The 24,977-nt window shown below is 36.1% G+C and overlaps 1 protein-coding gene across 3 annotated transcripts in view; it reads left to right on the top strand.

The window, feature by feature from the left end:
• The window catches only part of ASAP1 (ArfGAP with SH3 domain, ankyrin repeat and PH domain 1), a 145,737-nt gene that overhangs the window by 68,750 nt on the left and 52,010 nt on the right, over positions 1-24,977 (top strand). For all 3 annotated transcript variants that reach the window (XM_041488083.1, XM_041488081.1, XM_041488082.1), the window contains 8 exons: positions 6,775-6,847; positions 15,727-15,872; positions 19,093-19,167; positions 19,509-19,558; positions 20,135-20,264; positions 21,029-21,114; positions 21,852-21,927; positions 22,755-22,841. In XM_041488083.1, the coding sequence (XP_041344017.1) occupies positions 6,775-6,847; positions 15,727-15,872; positions 19,093-19,167; positions 19,509-19,558; positions 20,135-20,264; positions 21,029-21,114; positions 21,852-21,927; positions 22,755-22,841 (723 nt within the window). The remainder of the gene's footprint in view (positions 1-6,774; positions 6,848-15,726; positions 15,873-19,092; positions 19,168-19,508; positions 19,559-20,134; positions 20,265-21,028; positions 21,115-21,851; positions 21,928-22,754; positions 22,842-24,977) is intronic.

Genomic DNA, 24,977 nt, shown 5'->3' with positions numbered 1-24,977 from the left:
TGTTAGGAGCAGCTGGGAAATGGTGGTGTATGAAATGATGCTGGCATCAGTTACTACAGTGATAAGTGCTTGTTGATGTGTTGTTTTGGTTTGCTTCTTCTCTTTGGGACCCTTTGGGGTTTTCTTAAGTAATTCAGGACAAGTTCAAGCTGGACCTTTTTATATCTACCTTTTACACAAAGAGGTTGTCTCTAGAAAATTCTTAACATTTGAACACGCCTATTTTTGTCATGTAGACATGTGCTGAGACCAACAATTGGAAACAATTTTCATTCTGGTGACTGGCAGGAACAGTATAAATTGAGTGGAGGGGAAAGGACAGGAAGGGTGGTTTGAATCACTTCTCTGTGCTCAAAATTAAGTGGGTTTGGAAGTCTGCTCGTTTCTGAGTGAGCTACAGGAGACCAACACTTGATGCTAATCTTCTCTTTTGGTTCTATTTCACTGTGGCAATTATAGGGGTTTGTGTTGTTGCAATTTCTGTGGCATGCAATAACTTACTAGCTGTCTAGTCTGTGTTTATTGTATATCCAATAAAGGCTGGACTTGATTGTGAGGAAAGCTGATACTGCTGCTGCACAGCCATAACTTTGTAAGGTGCTATTTCTCTACTTCATTCCATGGGTCCTGTAACTGGGACTTGAGAAGGGGGCAAGCATGTTTTAAAAAGTATAAAAGTACATGCTATAAAAGTACAGCCAGCGGTAACTTTTGTGCCAAGGTTAGAGAAGTGTGTAAATTGGTAAGTGAAAGATTTACTACTTTTAGTCCCTGGAAGCCAATAAATCATCTGTGTGTTTCATGAAGTAATTATTCTTGTGTCTGACAATACAGGCACATGACTACCAAGCATTCATTACACCCATTTGTCTGTACAACCTCAAATATTTTTATATTTCACATGGATTACTTTTTAATATAAGAAAATAATTCTTAAAATACATGGAGGGAGGGGATTTTGTGATGAGCACATAGGTTGTGCATGCTCTAATCACCTTCAAAGTTTTGTCATGGGTCTTGTGCAAAATATTGTAATGGTTTAAAATTCTTCTTCTCTGGTATATTATTTTTGTGGGTGAGTTCTGGTACTGATAGGATATGGACTCTTTTAGGGTAAAACTCCTACAAATGGTGTGAATTTCTAAACTTTCTCTGATATAAGCATGAGTAGTTTTTTCAAGTTGGAAAATGCATCTCCTTTGGATAATAATCTACTTTGGGATTAATAATATTCAATAATATATATTGACAAATTAATGTGATCATCGGTGTCTTGAGACACTTTATCTTTTGTTGTTGTTAGGCTGAAACAGAAATTAGTGGGGTTTTTTTACCCCTCTTCAAATTGTAAAGGTTTGAGAGGTACACAAAATGTATTTGATGTTTTAGAACTCTAGTGGGCTCAATGGGCAGTAGCATCCTTTGTGCAAATGTGTGCCTCTGGGTTGGTGCTAATTTCTAAAAAAGCTAAATTTAATATTGTGCAAAGCACTTTTGTGATTGGTTTCTGGACAGTGGTTTTGTGTTAATGTAGAAATAAAGGTTTATGTGCTTTCTAAACCGTTATTTTCATGTGTATTAGCAATAAGCACCTCAAATATTCGTAAGTATGGTTTACAGTATGTAGACTTTTGTGTACGATCACATCAGGACAAATACAGAATCACAGAATGGTTTGGGTTGCAAGGAACCTTAAAGTTCATCTAGTTTCAACCTCCCTGCCATGAGCAGGGACACTTGCTAATACACTCTGATCTAAGTAATTGTGCACACACATGCCCATAAATACATACATATCTATACAGAATAAAGAGACACGAGAAAAAAGAAAAAATTAGTAGTTTATCTAAATGTGAACCTGCCAGTTTTTACTACCTCAGAGGCAGATGGCAAACCAGAATCTACCACTTTCCACACTGTACTATAGTATAATTTCTGGTTTAAAATTTAGAGACTATTAAATCAGAGCATGATCCCAAAATAGAAATACCTTTCGCTGAGAAGATCAGGCTCTTGAGGGTTGAGGAGAGGCAAAGCAGTGTCTGTCAGTGTGAAGAAGAAAATGTGTAGCAGAGAGGACTGGTATGGGTTAGAGAATGTTAGCATATACCTCTCCTGACCTGGCCCTGATCTGTGTGCTGTGGTTGGCTGGTAAAAGTGCCTGTGCTGCTACCCAGGGTTCTACTTCAATGAATGATCCATTGGGAAAACTCACCTTGTCTCCAGCCCAAAATTAATTTGGTTTTATGTCCTCACGTGGAGGATATAAAGTTTTGCACTCACTGGTATGAATAGCTACCTGTGAATGTACATCTTAGGAGGGAGGAGGTGCCTTCTCTGAATGTGAAATGGTAGCTCAGTACAAATGTCTGTCAGTGTGTACTGCACTGATGGCAGGTGGGCTAAAAAGGAGCTTTCACAGGCTGTTGGCAGCACAGCAGCTCCTGAGCTGGGCCATGGTGTAGCCAACAGGAGTGCTCTGGGGTGGGGGACAGGAGACACTGCTCTCTTCAGCAGCGCAGCTTTGAACCAGGTTGGTGGCTTGAAATGGCAGGCTAGTTCAAAGCAGACATATTGTAGCAGAAAGGAGAGTTTATATCTGGGGTAACTATATGGGGAATTCCACACTGATTAGGTAGAAGATCTGATGTTGTATGATCAGGAGATTTTCTTCTTGAGCATAAGCTTCAATGGAAGTGAATGCAGCAACCTGAAACCTCAACAAAGCCAGAGAATCTGCTGTCTGCTGGGAATAAGGAACAAGGAGGTTTCCTTGCTTCATTTTATTTACGCAGATTAAATATGGTGGTTTGATGCGGTTCGTTTGGGGGGGCACCCCGGGGAGTCCCCGGAGGGCTCCCTAGGCTGTGAGTTGGCTGGCAGCAGCAGCAGGCAAGGAGACTCCACACGGCTTCTGAGGGTGCTGTTTGATGAGGGTTTACTGGGGGTCCCGTCCCCGGGAACAGCATGGCTACTGAGGGAGGGGGAGCCTCGGGGAGGACAGGGGCAAGAGAGGGGAAAGGCTGAGAGGGGGGAAAGAGGCTAAGAGAGCGGAAGGGCTAAGAGAGAGACTGATTTCACAGCACAGCCTAAGAGGGGAATTGAAGTGGGCGCGGAATCAGACTTGGGCCAATGGGATTACAGGTACAGGATGGTTCAGGGCAGGACCACAGGCTTGAGATACACCATACATTTCGGAGGGGGGAGACAGAGCGTACCATTTAAATAATGCAGTGGTTGTTTTATGTTCTTTCTCTTTTTTTGTTTTTTTTTCTCCTGTGTTTGTTTTTGGTTTGGTGGGTTTTTTTTGTGTTTTTTTTTTTTTTTTTTTTGTTTGTTTTTTTGTTTTTTTGTTTTTTTGTGTGGAAACTGATTTTGCATTATTTTAAGCTTGTCTCCAAAATGAGCATTTTCAAGAATAAAGATTTGTTCAGCTGATAAGGCAGTGAATCTGTGGTGTAGGTACCTTTAAATGATTCATCTTTTCAAAATGCATGAGAGGGTAAGAAAATATTCTTCTGTGGAACTTAAAAGTCTTCTACAAGATGGTATTATGGAAATGAAGAAAGAAGCATTTGCCAGGAGTGGGTAGTGCTAAGGAAGAGTTTAGAAGGTTGGAAGGAGTGCCACTGAGAGATTGCCCTGGAGATTGTCACAGAAACCCCTTGGATCTCTAAGACACTATAATTTTCAGTAATATAAATGCATGCCACTTTTAATGGAAGATCAGATTTTGTGTCTTCTACAATAGGCAGTTAAAGTATTTAGTATTCTAAATAATGAAAGTGAAAATTAATGGATACTGCAAAAGCTTGTTTTCACCTAACTAGGGAAAGCAAGGCTGTTCCTGTCTAACATGCTGAGAAGGTAATATTACTCTGGAATAATAATTGAATTGAGTGTTGAGTGCAATTAATTGCATTGCAGCAGAGTGCAGCTAAAAATTATAAGGAAAAGACATCTAAGAGGAATGTAATATATTTAGAAACAATCTGTCTCCAGTTATATAAAATAAACAAAACAGAAACAAACAACTAAAAAACCTCAACACCCAAAAGCATCTAAGCAACCCTAGATAGCAAGTTTTGTGTACTTGGTATGTAAGTGTGTTTTATAGTTTTGGACTATGAAGAAGTAGTTCATGTAAAAATTGTGTTTACAAATATAAAAATACAAAATTGGCCTGTGATGTCATTTTCACTTAGATCACTGGATCCTTCAGGCTGTGGATGTCATCTTTGTATATTGCTTTGCTCAGTGATTCCTCTTTTAAAATAAGAATGCTCCCTTTCCTCCTGCTCTCACATTAGTGATTGCATCTAATTCAACAGCAAATCCAATTTTGAAATTTTTTCTAATCTGCTTGTCATAGTCTTTTAGATTGATAACTTCAGGAAAAAGTTTCCTGGAGTTGTTGTATTTCTTTCTTTCTCCCGAGTGTCCAATTTGCTTCAAACTAGACCTTAGCGCAAAGTTTTATCTCTCAATTTCATCAATGTTAGCCACTGTCTTTCTTTCAAAATATTGGTATCAAATTCTTATCCTGTGTTCAAGCTCTCAGTAGACAAGTGAGTCATTATTTTTTTCTGGTCATTGAAGATGGAGAGAACTTCAGTAGAAATGTATGATAGCAATTGGCTGACGTAGCAGGCAGGCAGGAGCAAAAGCTTTTGACAGCATTTGCAGAGGAATCAAAGAGAAGCACTTGCTGTGCACTGTCTTGGAAAGGAACACTGAGTTCCCAATACTTTATTACATTTAAAAATGGTAACTTTTCCTGGCAAGATGTAAGTCAAGTCAAACCCACTATTTTAGTGGGGAGCAAAAGAAGTAATGATGTTTGCAGTTCTTAATGTTTTAATCCATTGTTCTGCTGTAAATGGAAAAAAAACCCCAGAGATAAATAGCCTCAGAAGGCATTTTTACAGCTTTTGTGGTTCCAAATGTTCTAGTTTTAGCTGCCACAGGAGAGGTTGTATGATTTGAGAAAATGGTTGTTTCCAGTTAAGGAACAGAAACATTCCATTTTATTTTGTTACAGATTATCATGTATTGTTCAGCTATAACATTTTGCATGATTATAATTGGCTACTCAAAACCAGAACCATTATATATTAATTGGTTTCTCTCTGTATGGATTCCTACTGTAAGTGTTCACACAGAGGAACACTCAGTGTTTGGAACATACGGATGAGCAGTACCCTCACGTTTACCTGTCTCTAGTGCTTAATGCTGTAGTTCACCTGGAGCTCCTGATGTGGTTTTCTGGAGCTTCTTAGTGCCCAATGGAATATTCTTCAATTATAGAATCATAGAATAGCTTGGGTTGAAAGGAAAACTAAATACCATTTAGTTCCTAAGCCATGGGTGCCCTGCCATGGGCAGGGGCACCTTCCAGTAGACCAGGTTGCTCAAAGCCTCATCCAGCCTGGCCTTGAAAACTTCTAAGGATGGAGTAACCACAACTTCTCTGGGTAACCTGTGCCCATCCCTCACAATATTCACAGTAAACAATCTCTACCTAATGTCTAATTTCAACCTACTCTCAGTTTCAAGCCGTTCACCCTTCTCCTATCACTCTATGCCCTTGTAAAAACTCGCTCTCCAGCTGTCTTGTAGACCCCATTTTTCAGGTATTGGAAGGTGCTGTGGGGTTTTCTAAGGCTTTCACTGTCAAAACCATCTCAGTTTTGGCAGTGAAAGCTCTGCTTATGGGGTGTTTTCACTCAGCGTTGCTGGTGATGTCTCTTTGTGAGGAAGCAGGAGTAGCTGGCATTGTGCCTTGTTCTGCCAGCCTTGAGACCCCCAGGAGCTCGAGCGTTTAAACTTTTTGAATAACAGGGCTGTGCAAGGGTCTCTGCAATGTGAGTGGTGTGGTCTCTACCAGGCCCCATGCTCAGCTGTGCTGCTGTCCTGACAGTGGTTCTGAGTACGAGTTCTCCAATCTCCAGTGATTTGGAAGTGAACATAATATGGCAAACACTGCTATACTGTTTGATACTGCAAACACTGATCTAACATTACCTAAGTGATGGGAAATTGCCTGTGATCTAAATGGGGAAAAAATATAGCAAACTATTTAAACATTTCTGTGTATGATTGGAAATCTAATCCTCAATTCATCATTACTTAATACCATTTTATACTGGATTTTGGAACTATTGCAGAAAATTTGAAATTCTTAAAGATGTCGTCTTGAAAATGCATATTTGAATATGATTATTGTTATTAGTCCTTCAGTCACATTATATTGTACAAAATCAGATATTATTTCTTTATTTTGATTTACAGCTTTTCATCTGCTGTACTTTTAGAGTTATGTTGTGGAATTTGGTGCGAGGGGTTAGTGTGATAGTCTGTGTCTATAAACACTATTACTGTGGGAGAAGCACAGATGTTAACAAGCAAATTAGTTGTAGTAGAAACTGTAGGGCTAGTGTAGAAATATCTGCTATTTCTTTTTTGGTTTTTTCTTTTCGAAAATATAATGCAATTGAATTAATGCTTTGTCCTTTGCAAAACTAAAAGTGTTTTTCTTCTAGCCCTGTCAGTACTGTTCTACTCTCTTGTCAGAGCATTTTCAGTTCAATTCTTTAATTCATCCTGAAGGGTTTCAATGACCCCAGACCTTCCCACAGGCTGAGCTCAGTTGTACCTGCAGCTTTTTCCACCTGTGAAACTTCTTATTTTGTGGGTTTCTTTTTAGTTGTTAAATTATATTCTGGCAATCAATGAAGTAAATATTTAAAGTTTGTTTACTTCTTGCTATTGTAGGCATTGGATCAAGACAGAACTGCACTACAGAAGGTGAAAAAATCTGTGAAAGCAATATATAGTTCGGGGCAAGGTAAGACATTGTTTTCAGTTTTACACAAGAACCAAAGCATTTAATTTTGAGATGTCTTGCAAGTCATCCTGTTGAAATGTATAGCATAGGAAATGCTTATCTGTTTAGGAGTGTTTGGACTTCAAAATTTTCTTTCTTTCTTCTGATTTATAATCAGAAGTAATGTGCTTGCCAGTTCTTTTACTCTCATATTCCTTCTCAGTGGCCACTAGAAGAATCCCATGGGTAAATTTTCCTGCTGTTATAATATTTCAAGAATTTACCTTAAACTAGAACAGTGACAAAAAAGGGTTTTCAACAGAATTTTTAGAAAGCACTTAGAAGTGAAATAAGATTTAGGACTTTTTTAAAAAGTAAATAAATAAAAAGAAATATCTGGTTTTGTTAAGTCAACATGTGCTCTCCCTTCATAATGTGTTTCTCTTCTTACCTAAAATCAAAATTATGTGTTTCCCTTCTTACCTGAAATAGTATAGTTATATAATTGTTTCGCTTGCTTGAAGACGCTGTTGATGTTTTACTGGGACTACAGTAGTTACTTTGATGGGAGGTTATTTGGTTAGAATATGAATTGATATTCAGTTTGAGTGCAGTAGCAAATGGTGATCAAGCACATCAATGTACAAATTTGATTTTAAAAATGCTACAACTCTAATGCTTCTACCTCTTCTTCTCTCAAGTTCTACAAACTGTGCCAAAGGCAGATAGGGTAGCAGAGCTGTTCACTTGCCAGTAATCTTCTGGCTGTAAATACATGATTTTAGAAAATCCCTGTTCCAATTTCCTACCATAACAATAATCAGTTTAGCAAATATTTTCCATATACAGAGCTCCTTTTGAGTGCTCTTAGTTTCTGTGTTTATGGAAGTATCTGGGATTTCTAATATCTTGTAGATTATTAACTATTCTCATTTGCCAATCACCAATGTTGGTTTGCTAGCACCATGCTTTAATTAGCTGTAATTTTAGTTGTTGATAAACGGTTCCCAATAGACTGTGAAGCCTGATATAAAGTGAGAATATTAAGTGTATTTAGTTTTATGCTTTTAGAAGTATACACGTGCTCCAATAAGTTTTTCTATTTGAGAGTACTTACTTAAACAGAGTTTTGAAAACTGAGTTTCAAAACTGATGAAAAGTGTAGAACACATTAAAGGTGTTTCTGCCTGTTTTGAAACATATAAATATGAAACATTTGAGTCTTGTGATAAAAATAATATTGTTGTTGAGGCCTGCATGTAAGGCAGTACTATATGATGAATTACTTGCATTGAATAAAAGCAATAGAAGGTGCGTTAGTGGCTTTGATTGGGTGTTCTGCACTTAAAAAGGAGCAGAGATGAGTAGCTCGTTTTTAATAATTTTTTTTTACATTTTAAAATATTTTTTTATCAAGCCTTGTTTCAAAGGTACAAGTTTGTAGGAATTTATTTGGCTCAAGAAAGCTTTATGCATAATCCTCTGGCTCCCTCTTCAGAGTGCTGCTGTCATAGGCTCTTACAATGAAAAGCTGTGTGCGGGAGGGAGTTCATGCAGTGACTGATAAAATGGGATTAGTAAAGCCAAGACCAAAAACATGTTACACATGTGAAACCTTAAAAATAAATGTGAAGTGAATCAAAACTCAAGCCCATTTTGTCTCCTTGTACAAGGAAAATTGCTGAACCAGCTATTTTCTTGTGCTTTAGTCTATTCAGAAAATAGATTTTATTGGTATTTAAGTAAATTCCAGAAACAGCTGTAAAAAGAATTGGGGTTTATCAAGAAAGTATTATGTGGCTATTTTTATATTTCAAAAGAAAGCCTCTAACTACATTTTGAGAACCCAGAACTGGAATTTTGTTTTACAAACTTTGTTTGCTACCATATTTAATTTACTAGACTAGGAGAAGTTTTTTTAGTACTCCTTTGCTTCAAAATCTCCTTTGAGAACTCCAGCTGAACTGGTGAGAAAGAGTTATTCAGGGACAATAGAAATTCTTTTTTCAGTTCAGTAATCCAATTCATTCTCTGCCAAAAGCCATAGCTAGGTTTTTTTTTGGGTTGTAGTGGATTTTTTGGATTGTTGGGGGGTTTTTGTTTCTTTGGGTTTTTTTGTTGTTTCTTTGTTGCTTTTTTGTTTTGGTGGTTTGTTTTTTTTTTTTTTTTGGTGTTTTTTTGTTTGTTTTTTTTTTTTGTCGTTGTTCTACTTTGGGTGTTTTTGTTTGTTTTTTGTTGTTGTTGTTGTTTCTTTGGGTTTTTTTTTTTTTTTTTTTTTTTTTTTTTTGTTGTTGTTGTTGTTTCTTTGGGGTTTTTTTTATTTCTTTGGGGGTTTTTTTGTTTGGTTTGGGGTATTTTTTTTTAGTTTTTCAGAGGTTTGTTTTGTGTGGGTTGAGTATTTTTTTTTTGGTGTTTGGTTGGTTATTGTTGTTAGTTTTGGTTGGGTTTAGGTCTTTTGTTTTTGGTTTTTGGGTTTTTTTTTTCTTTCCTGAGTAACATTTGAATATTGACAGTGACACAGTGCAGTGTCTCATATAGAATTCTTCATGAAGGCTGAACCTTGTGGTGTGTTGGTTTGTTCTTCTCCAGTGCTGAATTACCAACCACAAGGGCCTCTGGTCTGTTACAAAGAGCTTTAACATCACCCAAATACTTTCTGCTCTTCCTGTACTTCCCTCACCTGTTCGTCATATTTACAGTTAGAGTTACTGCTGTGAAAATGAAAACATCCTAACACTAGAGTGCAGAAAACCCTTAGCAATGTCCCTTCCCTATTTTCATCTCTGAAAGTGTTGTATGGGAAAGGACTGTTCATGGAATCCAGTGAGGCATACAAGCAGATGCCTCTTTCTCAGCACTTGCTCCCTGTCTGGCTTGCTGTTTACATCTGGCATGATTGATTGTGTCTGTAACTAGGAACCCTTCTTATGGCAGGGGTGCTGAACTCATGGAGAATCTGTTCTGACTTCCTTTCCTCTAAGATTTGGATTGAATTGTAACAGCAGTAGATGGCACAATTATTTTTCCTGTAGACTTTTCAATAGCTTTTTTTCATTATTTCCCTGGGATAACTCCCAAATATAATCAAAATAGTTCAGACAATGGAGAAATGAAAACATAAAATCCATACAAGACCAAAGGTATTGGGATGGATCAGCAGTCCACGTGGTCTCCCACAGTGTTCAACAGCAGATGTTCGAGGAAGGAGAAAAATGGTTCCAAGATGGAGTGTATTTTAAGCACTTTGTTTAGCACTTTCTCAGTTCACACTGGCATGAAGGCCAGGAATCCCCTTGTATCAAACATCATAATATAATTTCTGACTCTTCTTAATGGACTTCTGCCACTTATTTTGTCCAAAGAATTTGAAGGAATGTAAATCTTTTATCATTCACAGTCTTGCATCAATCTAGTTAAATTCTCCTGTGCAAAGTTCCCCAGTGCATGTTCATGTTCTTCAGACCTTAAGTCACCTGAGGAGGATACTGTCCCTGCCCATGTCTCACAACATTGGCATCAAACCCACCAAAATGACACATTTGATATGAAATTGAGGGAGCTTTGCATGTTCTGGGCATGAAAGCTTGTAAGAGACTCTGAAATGCCAGAGCTTGCTAGAGTAGAGCCAGAGGAGTTTTTGGTGGATGAATCCAAACTTTGTTCTGTAGACCATTCTATCTCTTGAAATAGGTTTGAGTTCTTTCCCTTATTACTCACGGTATCTCTCTTCTGAACTCAGCAGCTCTAGGGGGTTTTGAAGGGTTTTTTTGTTGGTTTTTTGGTTTTGTTTTTGTTGGGGGTTTTTTTTCCACAGAAACCATCACATTTAATCATTCTCACTTTCTCTTTCTTTTTCCAAAATGGAAGCATAGGCTTCCTTTTCTAAAGTAGAGAAGAGGAGGACTGAATTTTGGGCTGCAGGGACAGGAACTACACACAATATTAAGGGTTCAAGCCCACTATGGCAATATTTTGATATCGCTCTATTGCTTGCTGTGTTTCTTCGTAATTTCTGATGTGCAGCTTTGTTTTGCTTGGTACTGAATGTCAAGGTGATAGAACTCCAGAACTTTTCCTTGTAATGTCTAGTAAGGCAATAATTTCCTTAAAGTTAGGAGTGTTTTCCCTCGTGTGCTGCACTGCCTCTAATGCACACGTCCATGCACCGGCCACTAAACATGAGATTCCTCTAACTTGGGAACTGCCCTGGCGAGAGCCTCTTGCTATATAGACTGCACAATTAGTGGGTGTATGTAGAGACTTCTGGTTCTTTGGTGACCTCCTTCTGGTGAGAAAATGAGCACTTCATTCTTTCCTTTCTTCCACATATATTTTTGACCTGCCTTTCCTCCTTGTGAGGCCCATCCCTCTTCATCTGCTTAGTTCCTTTCACTATGTTTGTGAGGGAGAGAACTTCTTGGAAAATCAATAATTTAATGTGGACTTCCTTTCCCTATATGCTTGTTGATCTCCTGGAGGTGGGAGTTTTCTGATATAAAATTTTCTTTTTATAAAACCTGTATTTCTTGTTCAGCATTTTGTATTCATCAACATGTCCACCAATTCTGTTCTGCACTGTAGTTCCTACAAATAGCCTGGGGAATATATAGGGAATATTGCTGCTGGTGCATACTTGAATTCTCAGTTCTCTCTGGAGCTTACTAAAATAGCTAAAAATAGCCATTATATTTGATTTTTCTTTTCTCCTGTAGTGTTAAGGCTGGTATAAATAAGAGGCTTCATTTGTATAGTTTGCCTATTTTATTCTTTTATACATGGGTCTAAGTGACTTGCCATTGCTCATGTTGCCAGATTATAAGACTTCAACTGCTAGATTTGGTATAAATCCTTTGAAGCAGAGGAGAGAAAATTCTTTATGGGAATGTCTTCAAGCATGTCAGTGATGAACAAAGATGCAAAAAGAAGCCGTTTACTTTTCTGGGCTGGGTTATCTCTCAGTGCTCTTGTACTGTGATGATCTAGAGAGCCTTGCAGACTCAGTGAGATGTTTCTTGCTCTGAAATATGGAAAGAGGCTTTTATTACTTTTCCCTTGAACAATCTCATTCCAGAAGGCATTATTGTTATCAAGTTCAGACAATTGTATGGTGGTCAAATAATTTTTTTTCTATTATTTTTTCATTATATTTCAGCTTTGTGAAGAATGAAATGAGAAAGGGTGTTTTTTTTATTTCAAGTAATTTCTGCCATCCTTTTTAACCTTGCCAGCTTTCTTGCTTTTCTAAAGCCTTTCTGAGTCATCTTTCATTCATAAATGCATCTTGGCTCTGACCTTGGTTATTTTTCCTCTGGCTATCCATGGAACAAAGCTGTTTTAGAAGAAGCTTAAAAATAGATACAAATTCTGAAATATTATTTTTGTTAATCCCACATGCAGAATTAATTCTTATTAATTTAGACATTCTTCAGGTTTCTTTGGGCATAATCAATGATAAAAGTAGTGTTTTTCTTCTGTAAACTATTTAATTTTTTGTGCTTGTGTTCTTCAGTGTTTGCAGGGTAATATATCTAAACAAAACTGTTGCAGAGGAAGGAAATTTTAGGCCTTTAATTTCAGCAATGTGTTTTGTAGGTCCAGCATATAAAGGCTATCCTTTAACCTCTCTCCACTATATTTGTACTTCTGTACCCTTGCTTAATATGCACAAGTAGACAGAAATCTCACTAGGCTCAGAGGCATATGCTAAAATTTTGATAATTTTTGAGTGGGAAATAAACATAGCATTTATTTAATGAATGCTGTGGGTTCCAGTGAAAGAGTACAAATTCTGGGAGTCTCATTTAAGTATTTTCTATTCATCCTGGGAAAAGTTTCCCACAGGGTCACTTTAGGCATGGACAACTGCAGGTGACTGCCTGGGAATGCAGTGCAAGGTGGGATTGAGCCCTGGGAGTCCTTCAGAGCTCTGTGCTCCCTGCTGCTGGAAGTGCTGCCGTGCAGCGAAGGGCTGCTGCACAGCGGCTGTGGCTGCCACTCCTTCCTGTGCTGCTTGGATCTGCATGTCCAGAGACATTCCTGTTATTTCCTCTTAACATTTCCCCAATATACATGCTAGAGCTCAGAGATAAGGGATGCCACAGCATTATTGTGCGCTGACAGCTGGGAGGGTTTTCTCAAACCAAAGGTAAATTCTGTGCTGAATGTTGCCCGGAGTTGAAGGTGTGGATTGTGGAGAGATGCACAGCTTTCAGCTCAGGCAGTGCCACTGCTGTATCCAGGCCGGTACCCTGCTTTGTACCACGTCTGCCACACTCTGGTGACATTCTCAGCATGGGCTCAGGTGCTGCTGGCCTTGCCAGCTCCCACTGGGAAGGGAATGATGAGTGAGGCCCCTTTGAAGGGAGCTGTGTTTGTCTGGGTGCCGAGTCCTTCCTCAGTTTTCCATGATTCTGGCATGCCTCAGGGAGCTGCTGAAGGAGCAGGATGTCTGGCTGGGGAAGCTGTTCTCTTTCCATCACAGTGCTGAGCATTGCTTATAATATTGAAAAGACACGATTCAGTTCTGGAAGACAAATCTTATTCCCTGTATGTACTGCTGTCATTGATCCTGTCTCACTCTTGGGGTTATTAAAGTCTTGTATGAGGACTTGTATCTAAGAAAGTAAATATTGTCATGGCTATTACAGCTTTCTCTATCCAAAGGAAGTTCTATTAGGACACCAGGAAGTAATTTCTGAGTGCATGAGGCACCTACAGTGGGATTAAAGAATGCTCTTTGCTCTAAGCATGCCAGGTTTCACATTCCATATTTTAGTGTAGGCTACATTGCAGATTTAATTTGTCAGCTATGTGCATTTATGGTTGAGTAGGGAATTGCCTTACCTCTTTAATAGAAAATATTTAATCTCCTTTTGCAAGATTTACACTGATACTTATGTAGAAATTGAAAATTTCTTATTCTTACAGAATGCTTGCATTTTGTGTGCCTTTGTGTGGTAAATACAGGAGTATTCCTTTTACTTCACCATCAAAACTTCATTTCTAGATTTAGGTGATTTGTAGTCTGGGATTCTTGAGAATTTCCTCTATATTGTTTTAGGACAATGATCTGCTTCCTGCTTCCTCTTTCTGACTGGGAATTTCTTTTGCCTTTATACAGATAAACGAAACAAGCTTCTTCAGCTCTTTTTCACTCTCTTTATGAAATCATTTTTTAAAATGCTCTGTGAAACAACACAGTGCTTAAAATCAAAATGCTGGGAAATACTATCACAAGCAAGGACAGGGATTCCATGATATAGCAGGGCTCTTTCTGACCTTCCACTGTCCTTCCTTTTCCTTCAGCACAGCTGGATATGCAATGCTTGAGCTTCACTCAGTTAGGGCTTAAGCTAAAGCTCCTTCATAGATAAAGTCCTCTGTGTATCTTTGTGCAAAAGCTTTTTCATCAAAACAAAATGCATATTTTATTGTTATGTAGTGGTTTCCTTGAGTTCAGTGCTAAGCTATTTAATTAAAATTGTATGCTTTTGGAACAGTTTTCTTTAAAAAATACGGCTTGAATTGCAACTCTGTATTAACATATGATTCAATATTTGGCCTCTTGAAAACCTCAGTATTAATGTCTGGTTTTTAGCATGTGAGCTTTGGGGCTTGGTATTGGTAAATAAGGATTGTGCTTTTTTAACAGGTTTTGACATTTCTTTTGTTGGAGCTTTGGTGCAATGTTGTTTGAGTATCTGCAATAACTTAGAGCTAACTGTTTAACTCTTCACCAGCTGTTTATTAAAGTCCAAACAGACTTGTGCATTGTGAGACATTATTAAAGAGAAATTGTTTGAAACTTATGTCTTTTTTTTTCCTTTCCCTCTGTCATTTGACTCATGACTTGTAATTCAGATGCTCTCAGGAAATATCATAACTTGAATAAAAAAAACCTTGGAGATTTTGGGGGAAAAAAAGTATAGTACCTCCTGGCAACTATTCTCTCTTTCCCTTCCTCCCATTCATTGCACAGAACTTGTGCTGTAGCTCTGTGGTTTTGTGTTTGTGGTTTGCAGAAAAAAGCCCACATAGTAAGCCTAGGATGTTCATTAAAGTGAAATATTGACTTAATTAGTACTAATAATATCTTCTAAGAGTGGTAAAGGTGATAAAGCCTTTCCCAAAGGGTTGTAGAGGTAAATTTTCTATTTAAAGATACTAAAATAGAAGTAACAAAAATTATGTGAACACATGTCAGAAAGGAAACTAAATAGAAGCAGGAAAGACATTTCAGATACAACAGTTTCATTCTTGAGTCAAGGATTTTTCTCACTTTCGTTGGCTTCAACTGCATTGGCGTGGTTCTGACCTCTCTTTATGTGCAGTTTGCTGTTAAACACACTGGAATGAGTCTTTGGCTGTGTACCAATACACATTCTGTTATCTGGGAAAACTCAGTGTACAGAGCAGGCAAAAAGGGAACCTTTGTAAGATGTTTCTTCTTTTGAACTTAGTCAGATTCAGACTTGGTTTACTTACTTTTATATCTGATACTTTTGACTTTTTTGTTCTGTAAAAATGTCCAACATTTCAAAAGAAAAGTTCATGTATGCATGGAAGTTCCTGCAGTGGGCAGCAAAAAATTCAAATGTTATTTACAAAACAAGCTTATATTGTTTCACTGATGTATTATTGATCTTATTACTCTGTCAGTAGCTACAAAGTTTTCTTCATTGCTGTATTACAAATTTCAGCTTGTTGATTTAAAAAGCATATATATGCCTATTGCTAAGAAGTTCTTTTTAATCTTAAAATTCTTTTAATTTTCAGTAAACGTGTTGACTTGTGGCTTTTCTCAAAGTTTGTTTGTTTTATTAGTTTGTTGTTAAGTGGCAGTAAGCTTAAAATTATAATTGACTGGTGACAAAAACCTAACTTTTGATTTTTCTTTGCAGATCATGTTCAAAATGAAGAAAACTATGCACAAGTACTAGATAAATTCGGAAGTAATTTTTTAAGTCGGGATAATCCAGATCTTGGCACAGCTTTTGTAAAATTTTCCACACTTACTAAAGAGTTATCAACACTGTTGAAGAATCTGGTGAGGAGTTTTGACTTTCTTAGCTTTTATCTTGTTTGACAATAAAGTTTAATACAAGAACTGCATGCATGATCATGATGACTAAAGATAATTTTTAAGATTTTTTCTTTCAATTTTTTTCCAAAACAAAACCAACAGTTTCTTCAGAGAGGTTCTCTAAAGGGTGTTTTTGCACACTCTGTGTTTGATGATTAATTGGCAGTTAAGAAGGTGAATATAAATGTTGAGACATCCCTTGAGTCATCCTTCACAAGTGATTGATGGTGATCTATACCTCATGGAGCTTAATTTTAAATCATCCCTTAACTTGAAGTCTTTCTTGTTAAAAATACAATATCATTAGTTATGGCTGCTTTGTTTTACCACAAAAGGAGCAACATTCACTTTTTGGAAAAAAAAATACAGTTTTTCTTACAGTTGGGTGAATTTCCAAGCTTTTTGGGTGTGTGAAGTACAAGTGATGTTGCAGACTTGTCTTCCTATAGTCCCCAACACAGCCATAGCTGCTGTAGGTCACAACAAAGGTCACTGTGGCAAAGTTCCCTGGCTTTGACAGTTGCCCAAAACTGAGCCTTGTGCTTTCCTCTGTAGAGACTTCTGTCACTCTGGATTAATTTGACCTTTAATTAAAATTTTGCACACAATTAAAAATAAGTGTTTTAAAATGTGAATTAAAGTGCAGTTTAAGGACAGATTGGGACTAGAACTCAAGTTTTTTGGAAGCTTTCTGGACTTAGTCATTCCTAGCAGGACATCCGCAGAAATTTTTAACTTATTTCAACTAGCAAAGATGTCAGGGTTTATTTATTTATTTATTTAAAATAGTGCTGTTCAAGCAGGAAAAAGCACTTTTAATTTAAGAAGCCACACTTATTCAAAACAACATTATACTATTTCAGCTAGATTATGAAGCATTATCTACCCAAATTCTGGTTGGCAGGATTCAAAATAGGGTGTTCACTGATTTACTTCATTCAGCAGCCTCGAATAGACAACAAACTTATTTTACAATTGCCTCAGCATTTTAAAACCATTTACTTCTCTTATTTTTTCTCCTGAGATAGAAAATTCTGCTTTGTTGTTTTTAAGCATTATTCTGTTTAATAAGATTACACTGAAAGAAAAAAAGATGTTTCTATCAAAATAGAAGTTGAGATCCATTGAAAAAGCAGTTGAGAGAAGAACTCTTATGTCACTGATAAAGCCCCAAAGTAGGTGCTGAGCCTTACGTTGATAAAATTAATTGCAAAAATGGCAGGAGTTATTAAGATGAATGGCAGGATAATAGGTTTAGGGTTTTTTTGGTTCTTTTTTTACCTAGAACAGATTGTTGATGCATTATTTAATAACGGCACAATAAAATAATGAATGGTCTTCAAAGACATAAAGATGAATAAGGACTGGAGCTACACAGTAGACAAGGAAAAAAATGCTTCACAAATTTGGATCCTTTTTGTTCCATATTTTAACTTCAATTATGATTCATTAAAATTTTCAGAGGAGTTGTGATATTATGGATATTTCATGAGAAGGAAGGTACAAAATAACTTACTTTTTTTCTTTGTCAATTATGGAGTGAATACCTTTAGGGTAATATTCACTTACTATGAAGTAAAACCAGCAACTTTTATTAGATACACAACTTCTGGAAAGCATAATTTTGAAATGATTGCTCAGCATACAAGGGCAAGAATGAAAGCATGTTCATTAATTGCTTTAACAAGGCAAAATAAGTTGCTGTGCAGTTTTCACTATTAACTGTTGACGTTATCATTAAATATAATGTCTGAAGCTTAAAATTTATGAATATAATTAAATTGTTGAATCATTGTTATTAAGGTTATCTTATGAGAAGGACACACAATGACCCTTCAGTAAGATTTTATAAAGATAAAACATTGGGATTGGCCATTGCCAACCCTGGTCTCTATTTTCAGCAAACTCTGATTGTCCCACCAGAATCAGCTTCTCTGTTTTTTAGTTTTTTACTTCTACCTCCTTGGCCATTTCAGGTTTCATTCTTTATGCAGTAATTCATTATAATAGTGCATTTAAAAGGTACCTACAGACCTGTGTATATGAAAATGAGTGTGTCAGTATCTTTACATTGATCTAGATGAGATTTTGGCAGAGCATTTGTAGCAGTTGCAGATTATTTCTTTTGAAAATTTGCTTTATTCTTGCCTTTTTCCAAGTGTTTAAAGCCAGTTTTTCTCTATCACTCTTTCCTGTAAATGTCTTCAGCTAATCTTTGCAGAAAAATTATCTTTTGTTCACAACCCTCACTAAATTCTCATATGTGTTTCCATGTGTTAAGGGGTTTTTTTTCCCTTTATTTTGTTCTATATGTGAGACTGTTTTGCTTTATCAGATTGTTTCCAGTTCATTTGGGCTACTGTTTTATCAGGTCTTCAATGATGTAATAAATTATTGCAAATCCTTACTATGTTGGAGTAATACACTGCTATTTAGCTTTGGGTTTTTTGAGTTTTTTCTATATCTGACATACTCACTGGCTACTATGCAGTCATTTCAAGCCAAAAATTAATGGTTTGAGTTGATTATCTTTAATGGATACACCTGGAAAAATGAAAAAAAGTCTACAGTGTCTTTAGAATATATGAGGAGTTTGAATGGAACAGTAATCTGGAGAACCTGTTTGAGTGGTTGTTTTGATATTCTTGTCTATAATCAAACAGGCATGAACCCAATGGGATGAAACTTAAACTCATAAGTGTTTAAGGGGATGTCAGATATACACAATGGACAAGGAAAGGAAAGGAACAGTGTTCCCAAAAATGGGGGAATATTCAGAGAGCTGGTGCCCTGTTTGCTCCTTCTGTTCAGGGTTGAATTTACCATGTGCTTTGTGTGTTTGCTGCCTGTGGCACAGCAGGTCCTTCTTACTCAGGAGGCTGTAGCCAAATTTGTACCCAAATGTTTGCCTCAAGAGGACTGATGTTTCCTTGAAGTGCTTTCAGAATTTTGCTTACATACTATTTGTAAAATTCTGGATTTGTCACCTGAAATAAATGTTAAATTTAATTTCTTTCTATGTCTCATGCAAGTAAATGTTTATTAATTCTTCCCAGGCTTGAATTTACTATGAATTTAGAAATGTGAGGTGATTGCAACTCGATTAGTGAAGTTCAAAGAATTGTTGGCAATAGTTTGATAAGATCATAATAAATCCTTTTGAATATAATGTTTTTGTTTTTAGCTCCAGGGTTTAAGCCACAATGTTATTTTCACTTTGGATTCTCTCTTAAAAGGAGACTTAAAAGGTGTTAAAGGGGTAAGTGTTGCAAACTGAATTTTTGTTTCATGTTCATCTGTCTAGTGACTGTTTTCCTTTTACACATGAGAGCATTTCTTATGTTGGCATTTATTAATCATCTGTATTTAGTACAAAGAAGAAAATTGGCATGACTGCAATGATATCTAGAAAATGTAATTGTAAATTGCTGTTTTAGTGTGCACAGGAAAGAAATACTTTACAAGATTCAAACTCAATATTTTTTTCTAACTGCTGTCTGAAAAGTTTTGAAGAAAACAGTATTTTTGTTGCTATTTATTACTTGATAGCTACAAAGGAAAAGTTTAAAAATATTCTTAGACAATTTTCTGTTTCCTAAGGACCTCAAAAAGCCTTTTGACAAAGCCTGGAAAGATTATGAAACCAAATTGTAAGTATTTGTCTCCCACTTGGCTTTGTTTTTTGCGGTGTTGGGATTTTTTAAATGAATTATTATTAGCAGTATTATTTGTTTTATTAGTATTGTTATTATTAAGATGTAATTATTTATTGTTTTCCCCAAGTAATACACGATAAGTTGCTGTGCAGTTTTCACTATTAACTGTTGATGTTATCATGAAATATAATGTCTGAAGCTTAAAATTTATGAATATAATTAAATTGTTGAATCATTGTTATTAAGGTTATCTTATGAGAAGGACACACAATGACCCTTCAGTAAGATTTTATAAAGTTAAAACATTGGGATTGGCCATTGCCAACTCTGGTGTCTGTTTTCAGCAAATTCTTGAGTGAAGAGTTTCAACTCTTTCAACTGGTATTGCAAGAAGGGCAGTTTCATGGCTCAGTAGCTCCTGGCGACTTAAAATATACAGGATTTGGTAGAAGAGCTAATCTTCAGAATGTCTTCTTTGATACACCTTAATTATTACTTTTTCCCTAAATAATACCAGAGCACATTTTAGTAGAAGGAATTCTCTAAAATGTTTTCTAATGAAAATTTCAGTACGAAGATTGAAAAGGAGAAGAGGGAACATGCGAAACAGCACGGGATGATAAGAACAGAGATAACGGGAGCTGAGATCGCCGAGGAGATGGAGAAGGAGAGGCGGCTGTTTCAGCTGCAGATGTGTGAAGTAAGAAACAAAGTTCAGGTTTTAATTGCAACACCAGAACTTATTATTAACAGACTTTGTGGGTCTCTCTTGAAGGTGGTGAAATCTTTTGTCACTTAATGGGGGTGGAGGGAGGAAATTACTTTAATGCGACACAGTACAGCAATATAAAGATAATTATTTTAGCAACTCTTGTGCAAAACTTGGCTTCTTTTTGTTTTATTCCTTTTGCTTGTTATTAGGTTATTGTGGGGAGGTTGTTGGGCTGAAAATACACTGTGGAAATATTTCTTATTTTATCAGGTTTATGGTTTAACAATATTTTGATATCTTTCTCCCAATATGCTTTATGAAGCCTTTGAAAATTTCTAATAAAGTGATGAATTTTAGTGATACATTTAGTTCCATAAAGCTGATTTTTTTATTAATAGTTCTTTTTATTACATTTTAGTGGAGATTACTTTAAATTGCGCAGTGTTTGCACTGTTAGAATATTTCAGTAATGACTACAGTAGCATTTAAAAAGGGAAATCTTTAGACAGTTGTAAAGGATGAAACTTTTTTCTTGAATTTGCTTTATGTTTGGGGGTGTTTCAGTTTTATGGAGTGGCCAGATAAATTGTTACCTGTTTTAAAGTTAGTTCAGCAGTGGTGGACTGGTGTTTTATGGCTCAGCACCCAAGTTAAACAGAGTTTAATTCATTGAGAAAATGATGTTTTATTATTTGAAAACTGTTGAAGTTTGTGATACGTGATTGTCAATATGTTGTCCCATTTCTGTACAGTATCTAATTAAGGTTAATGAAATCAAGACAAAAAAGGGTGTGGACCTTCTGCAGAACCTTATTAAATATTACCATGCACAATGCAAGTAAGTGCTGCAATGCTTTAAGCTTTGGTTACTATTTTCTTTTTTGCACAAGATTTTCTTCTCCTTTGTTTGAATGTATTAGGGCTTTTTTCATGACTGTGTTGTGCCAGGTGTCTGAATCTTCCTCTTCTGAGGCTGTAGACTTCCAGGAGAGAGTGTGTGAGTGAGTTTGGGGGGCAGGGCAGTGATGGAGAAAGAGGCCAAAGGAAAACCTTGCATGTTGCATACAAGAATTAATTTTATTTCCTGAGGCATAGATCTAGAATGCATTTTTATAAATATCTTGTTTATTCTAATTAATAGTTTTAGTCTTTTTGCAAATTTTAAAACCATTGTGAAAGCCAGTAATTTCTTTGGATTTCTTTGAGGTGAAACTGGTGAGATACAACCTTGTCATCATTAGAATCACAAAGGCAAACACACAGGAACTTAAGTTAAATACAGAAAAAAGATTTTAGAAGTTACTGTGGGAGAAACATGTTGGCTATATTCTCTCTAATTTGATATTTGTTAAACTCACAATGGTGTGTCTCCACTGTTGAAAGATACTCTACTTTAAACAACTAGGAAGGGGTTTTTTGTTGGGGTTTTTACTTGTTTAATTATTTTATTCAGTTTTGAACATGGAAAAATCTGGATATGTTTTATTGGTTTTGGTATTTTTCTACACAAGACAATCTACTTTGTGTTGTGAACTCGATACATTCCTGATAAATCAAAGGTATTTTTCATTCCAGTTTCTTCCAAGATGGCTTGAAAACAGCTGATAAACTTAAACAATATATTGAAAAGTTGGCTGCTGACTTATATAATGTAAGTTTACTTACAAGTAACTTTGAAAATGAAAATATTTTGTTTATATAAGTACATTTTAAATACAACTGTAAGGATCTGTATGTAATTTACATTTTATAAATGAAAAGTATGTTAGTTGAAACTGAACATAGCTAGATGAAGAAAAGACGTCTTGACTGTTAAACTTCATATGCAATTTTTAGAGCTATTAGGAAAAGTAGCTTTCATTCTACTATTAATTCAATCATACATTAAAGTAAAACTAATTTAAGTGTGAATATTGGAATCAGCTTATATTCTTAACATTAATTTTAGTACCATTTTCACTTTTTAAAATCAAACTACTTAATGATAGCACCAAGGTTTTAAAATGAATTAATTTGTGATGTTTATTGAAGTAAAGTAATAACATGGAATCAAAGATCACTTGTCACCCAAGTGCTTTTGTATTCCTTAATCAGAATTACTGTAATCCCATTTGCTATTGTAATTTGTTGCTGAATTAAACTGCATTTTCATTCCTTAAGTAATTTATCGAATTTGAGTTATTTTAATGTTTCAGAGGATAATTTAGTTGCATTAGATATAGTAAACCATGACAATATAACAGAATAAACAGTGCATGTCAAGCTATACATTCATTTTGATTTGCTTTTCAAGCAGTAAATGCATAGAAGGTGAAGGTATAAGAATGGACTGCTACATGAAAATAAACTCAACTATTACAAAACCACAAAATAATTGAGCTAGTTGTTCAGGACATCTAAAATGGTATATTGAAATGCATAAAACATTAAAATTAAAGTTGCATACAGCAAGCATATAATGGCAATCTCTTTCCATAGATAAAGCAGACACAAGATGAAGAAAAGAAACAACTTACAGCGCTCAGAGATTTGATAAAATCTTCTCTGCAGCTTGATCAGAAGGAGGTAAATAATTTAGACATGTTATTCTTGCAGTTAATGTAAATTTGTGAATTTTATATTCAGAAATTGGTTTGATTAATACTAAATTTGTGTAGTTACTGGCTTAGTAGAGTTGGACTTTCAACATCATGGCAAAACTAATATTTACAATGTTCAACTACATACCAACAAATAATGTTTTTACATTCATTTTCTGTTTCCATTTTATGTACAAAAAGAAATTATTCTCTTTTTAATGTACTTTCTTAATATACTGTATGAAGAGTTGTACTGGGTCAGATAAATGCTTCATCTACCCCAGCGTCCTGTCCTTGACAATGATAAGGAATGGTTGTTCAAGGAAAAAAATGAAGAAAAGGGATGTACACTTCCATCTTGTGTTCTGCTATCCTCCAGCCAGTTTGTGCTCAGGGTTTTCCTGACCCGGGTGATCCCAAGGCAAAATGAGAACCAGAGGTTTGCCTTTAGCTGTGGTTTGCACTTTAGAGTTCAGCTGCTAACTCACATGGATTTTGGGCTCATTGAACAAAAATGCAACACCACAGTTGTTCTCCTCTCCAAGCTCCTTTTGCTAATAGTATGTAGTAAGGAAGAAAATTTGTTTGCTATACAGACAGCAGGGACTGAGACAGTTAAAAAGTAAAATTTGTCATCAAATGCACTGATATCTGTTATCCACTGCAAAAGTGGAAGGAAGCATGTGTGATGTCCATTGCAGATGTTCTGGAGTACTTCTTGAACTAGGACATAACATAATAACACACATCATAGCTTTTACCTGAGATAATACTCTGACTTGTCAAAATCATAGTGTCTGAGAGAAGTACTGAATAGCCCATGGGGACATTGATTGTTGGGAGGGTCAGTGTAGCTTTTCTTCAGGAAAAATTTGCTTACCCTCAGTTCAGTTTTCTTCTAGGTGTCTAAGACATTCATATTTACCAGATGTCTGTTATTAAATATGAATTATAACAAAACATTAGACAGATGCCATTCTGCTAATATAGATGATCATCTAAATATATGATAAATATATGATCTACAGAATTGTTAATACCATATATACATAAAAACATAATTTACAACCCGGCCACTGAGTCAGCCTAGTTTCTGAATGCCAGTTTATAGTGGGTGTTGAGAGTAAAATGCAGGGCAATAAACACTGATGCTTCCCCGGAATACCATCCCATTAGTAGCTTGACTGGCTTGGAAGTCTTTGAACTTGTGCAATTGCTTTTTGAAGAAGTGTAAATCATCAGCTTACAGCTGTGCCTTTCCCATCATGGCTGCATGTTGTGTGGAAAGATCTTTCTGCTTTTATTTGTTGTGGACTTTTAGATCTGCATACCCTATTCAGGATCTGAGTGTGTGTGAATTTGATGTCCTCACTAGATACTTTTTTGATCTTTGTTGGTGTTTTTTTTTATTATTTTTACATATAAAACCTTACATTGACTTGCTTTTTGGCCAGAGGAGGTCTGCAAGTTTGATCATCTGTAAAGCTATAAGCATATCATCCAGTTTCTGATCTTCATGGTGAGCTCACAGTATTTTATTTTTCCCCTCTGCATCACTTGGCATTTTTTAATGCTGATCTTCACCTGTCATTTGTTGTCAAGCTACTCACTATTGTTGAGTTCCTGAGAAATTCTTCAGTCAGCCTTTCTTGAGTATCCTGAATAATTGAAAAGCATCTAACAAAATTTGACAGTTTACTATTCACCCTTTTCCATATTGTTTCTGTTAGACATATGTGATTGCACAGCTTTCTGTGAAACTCATTTGGCTGTTTCATGATTTTAACCTGTTATGTCACCTGAGGACTTTTCCTCTTGTCCTGTGGCAATGTAATTCTTTCCCTTTCATAAAGAAGAATGAGTGCCCATTGAAAGTCCAGGTACATTGCATCAGTCATCGTTTGCTTACTGATTCTTCCAGGAAACTCCAGGAAAGTTTTGTACACAACCTCTCTGTTCAAAAGCTGCCCTGATTTTTCAGTGTATGTAATAATAAATATACTCTTTAAAGTAGTTTTCATTAATCTCCCTTCTGTGCTGTGAAGCTAAAAAATCTTTAATTTCCTGGAATTCTTCTGGAACTGTTGAAAAACAGGGCAAGTAATAGGTGCAAATATTTTCA

The sequence above is a fragment of the Pyrgilauda ruficollis genome, unplaced genomic scaffold (assembly GCF_017590135.1).
Source record: "Pyrgilauda ruficollis isolate IOZ18807 unplaced genomic scaffold, ASM1759013v1 scaffold87, whole genome shotgun sequence".
NCBI lineage: Eukaryota > Metazoa > Chordata > Aves > Passeriformes > Passeridae > Pyrgilauda > Pyrgilauda ruficollis.
Note: the sequence above shows the minus strand (reverse complement) of the source record. Positions and strands in the feature narration are given on the sequence as shown.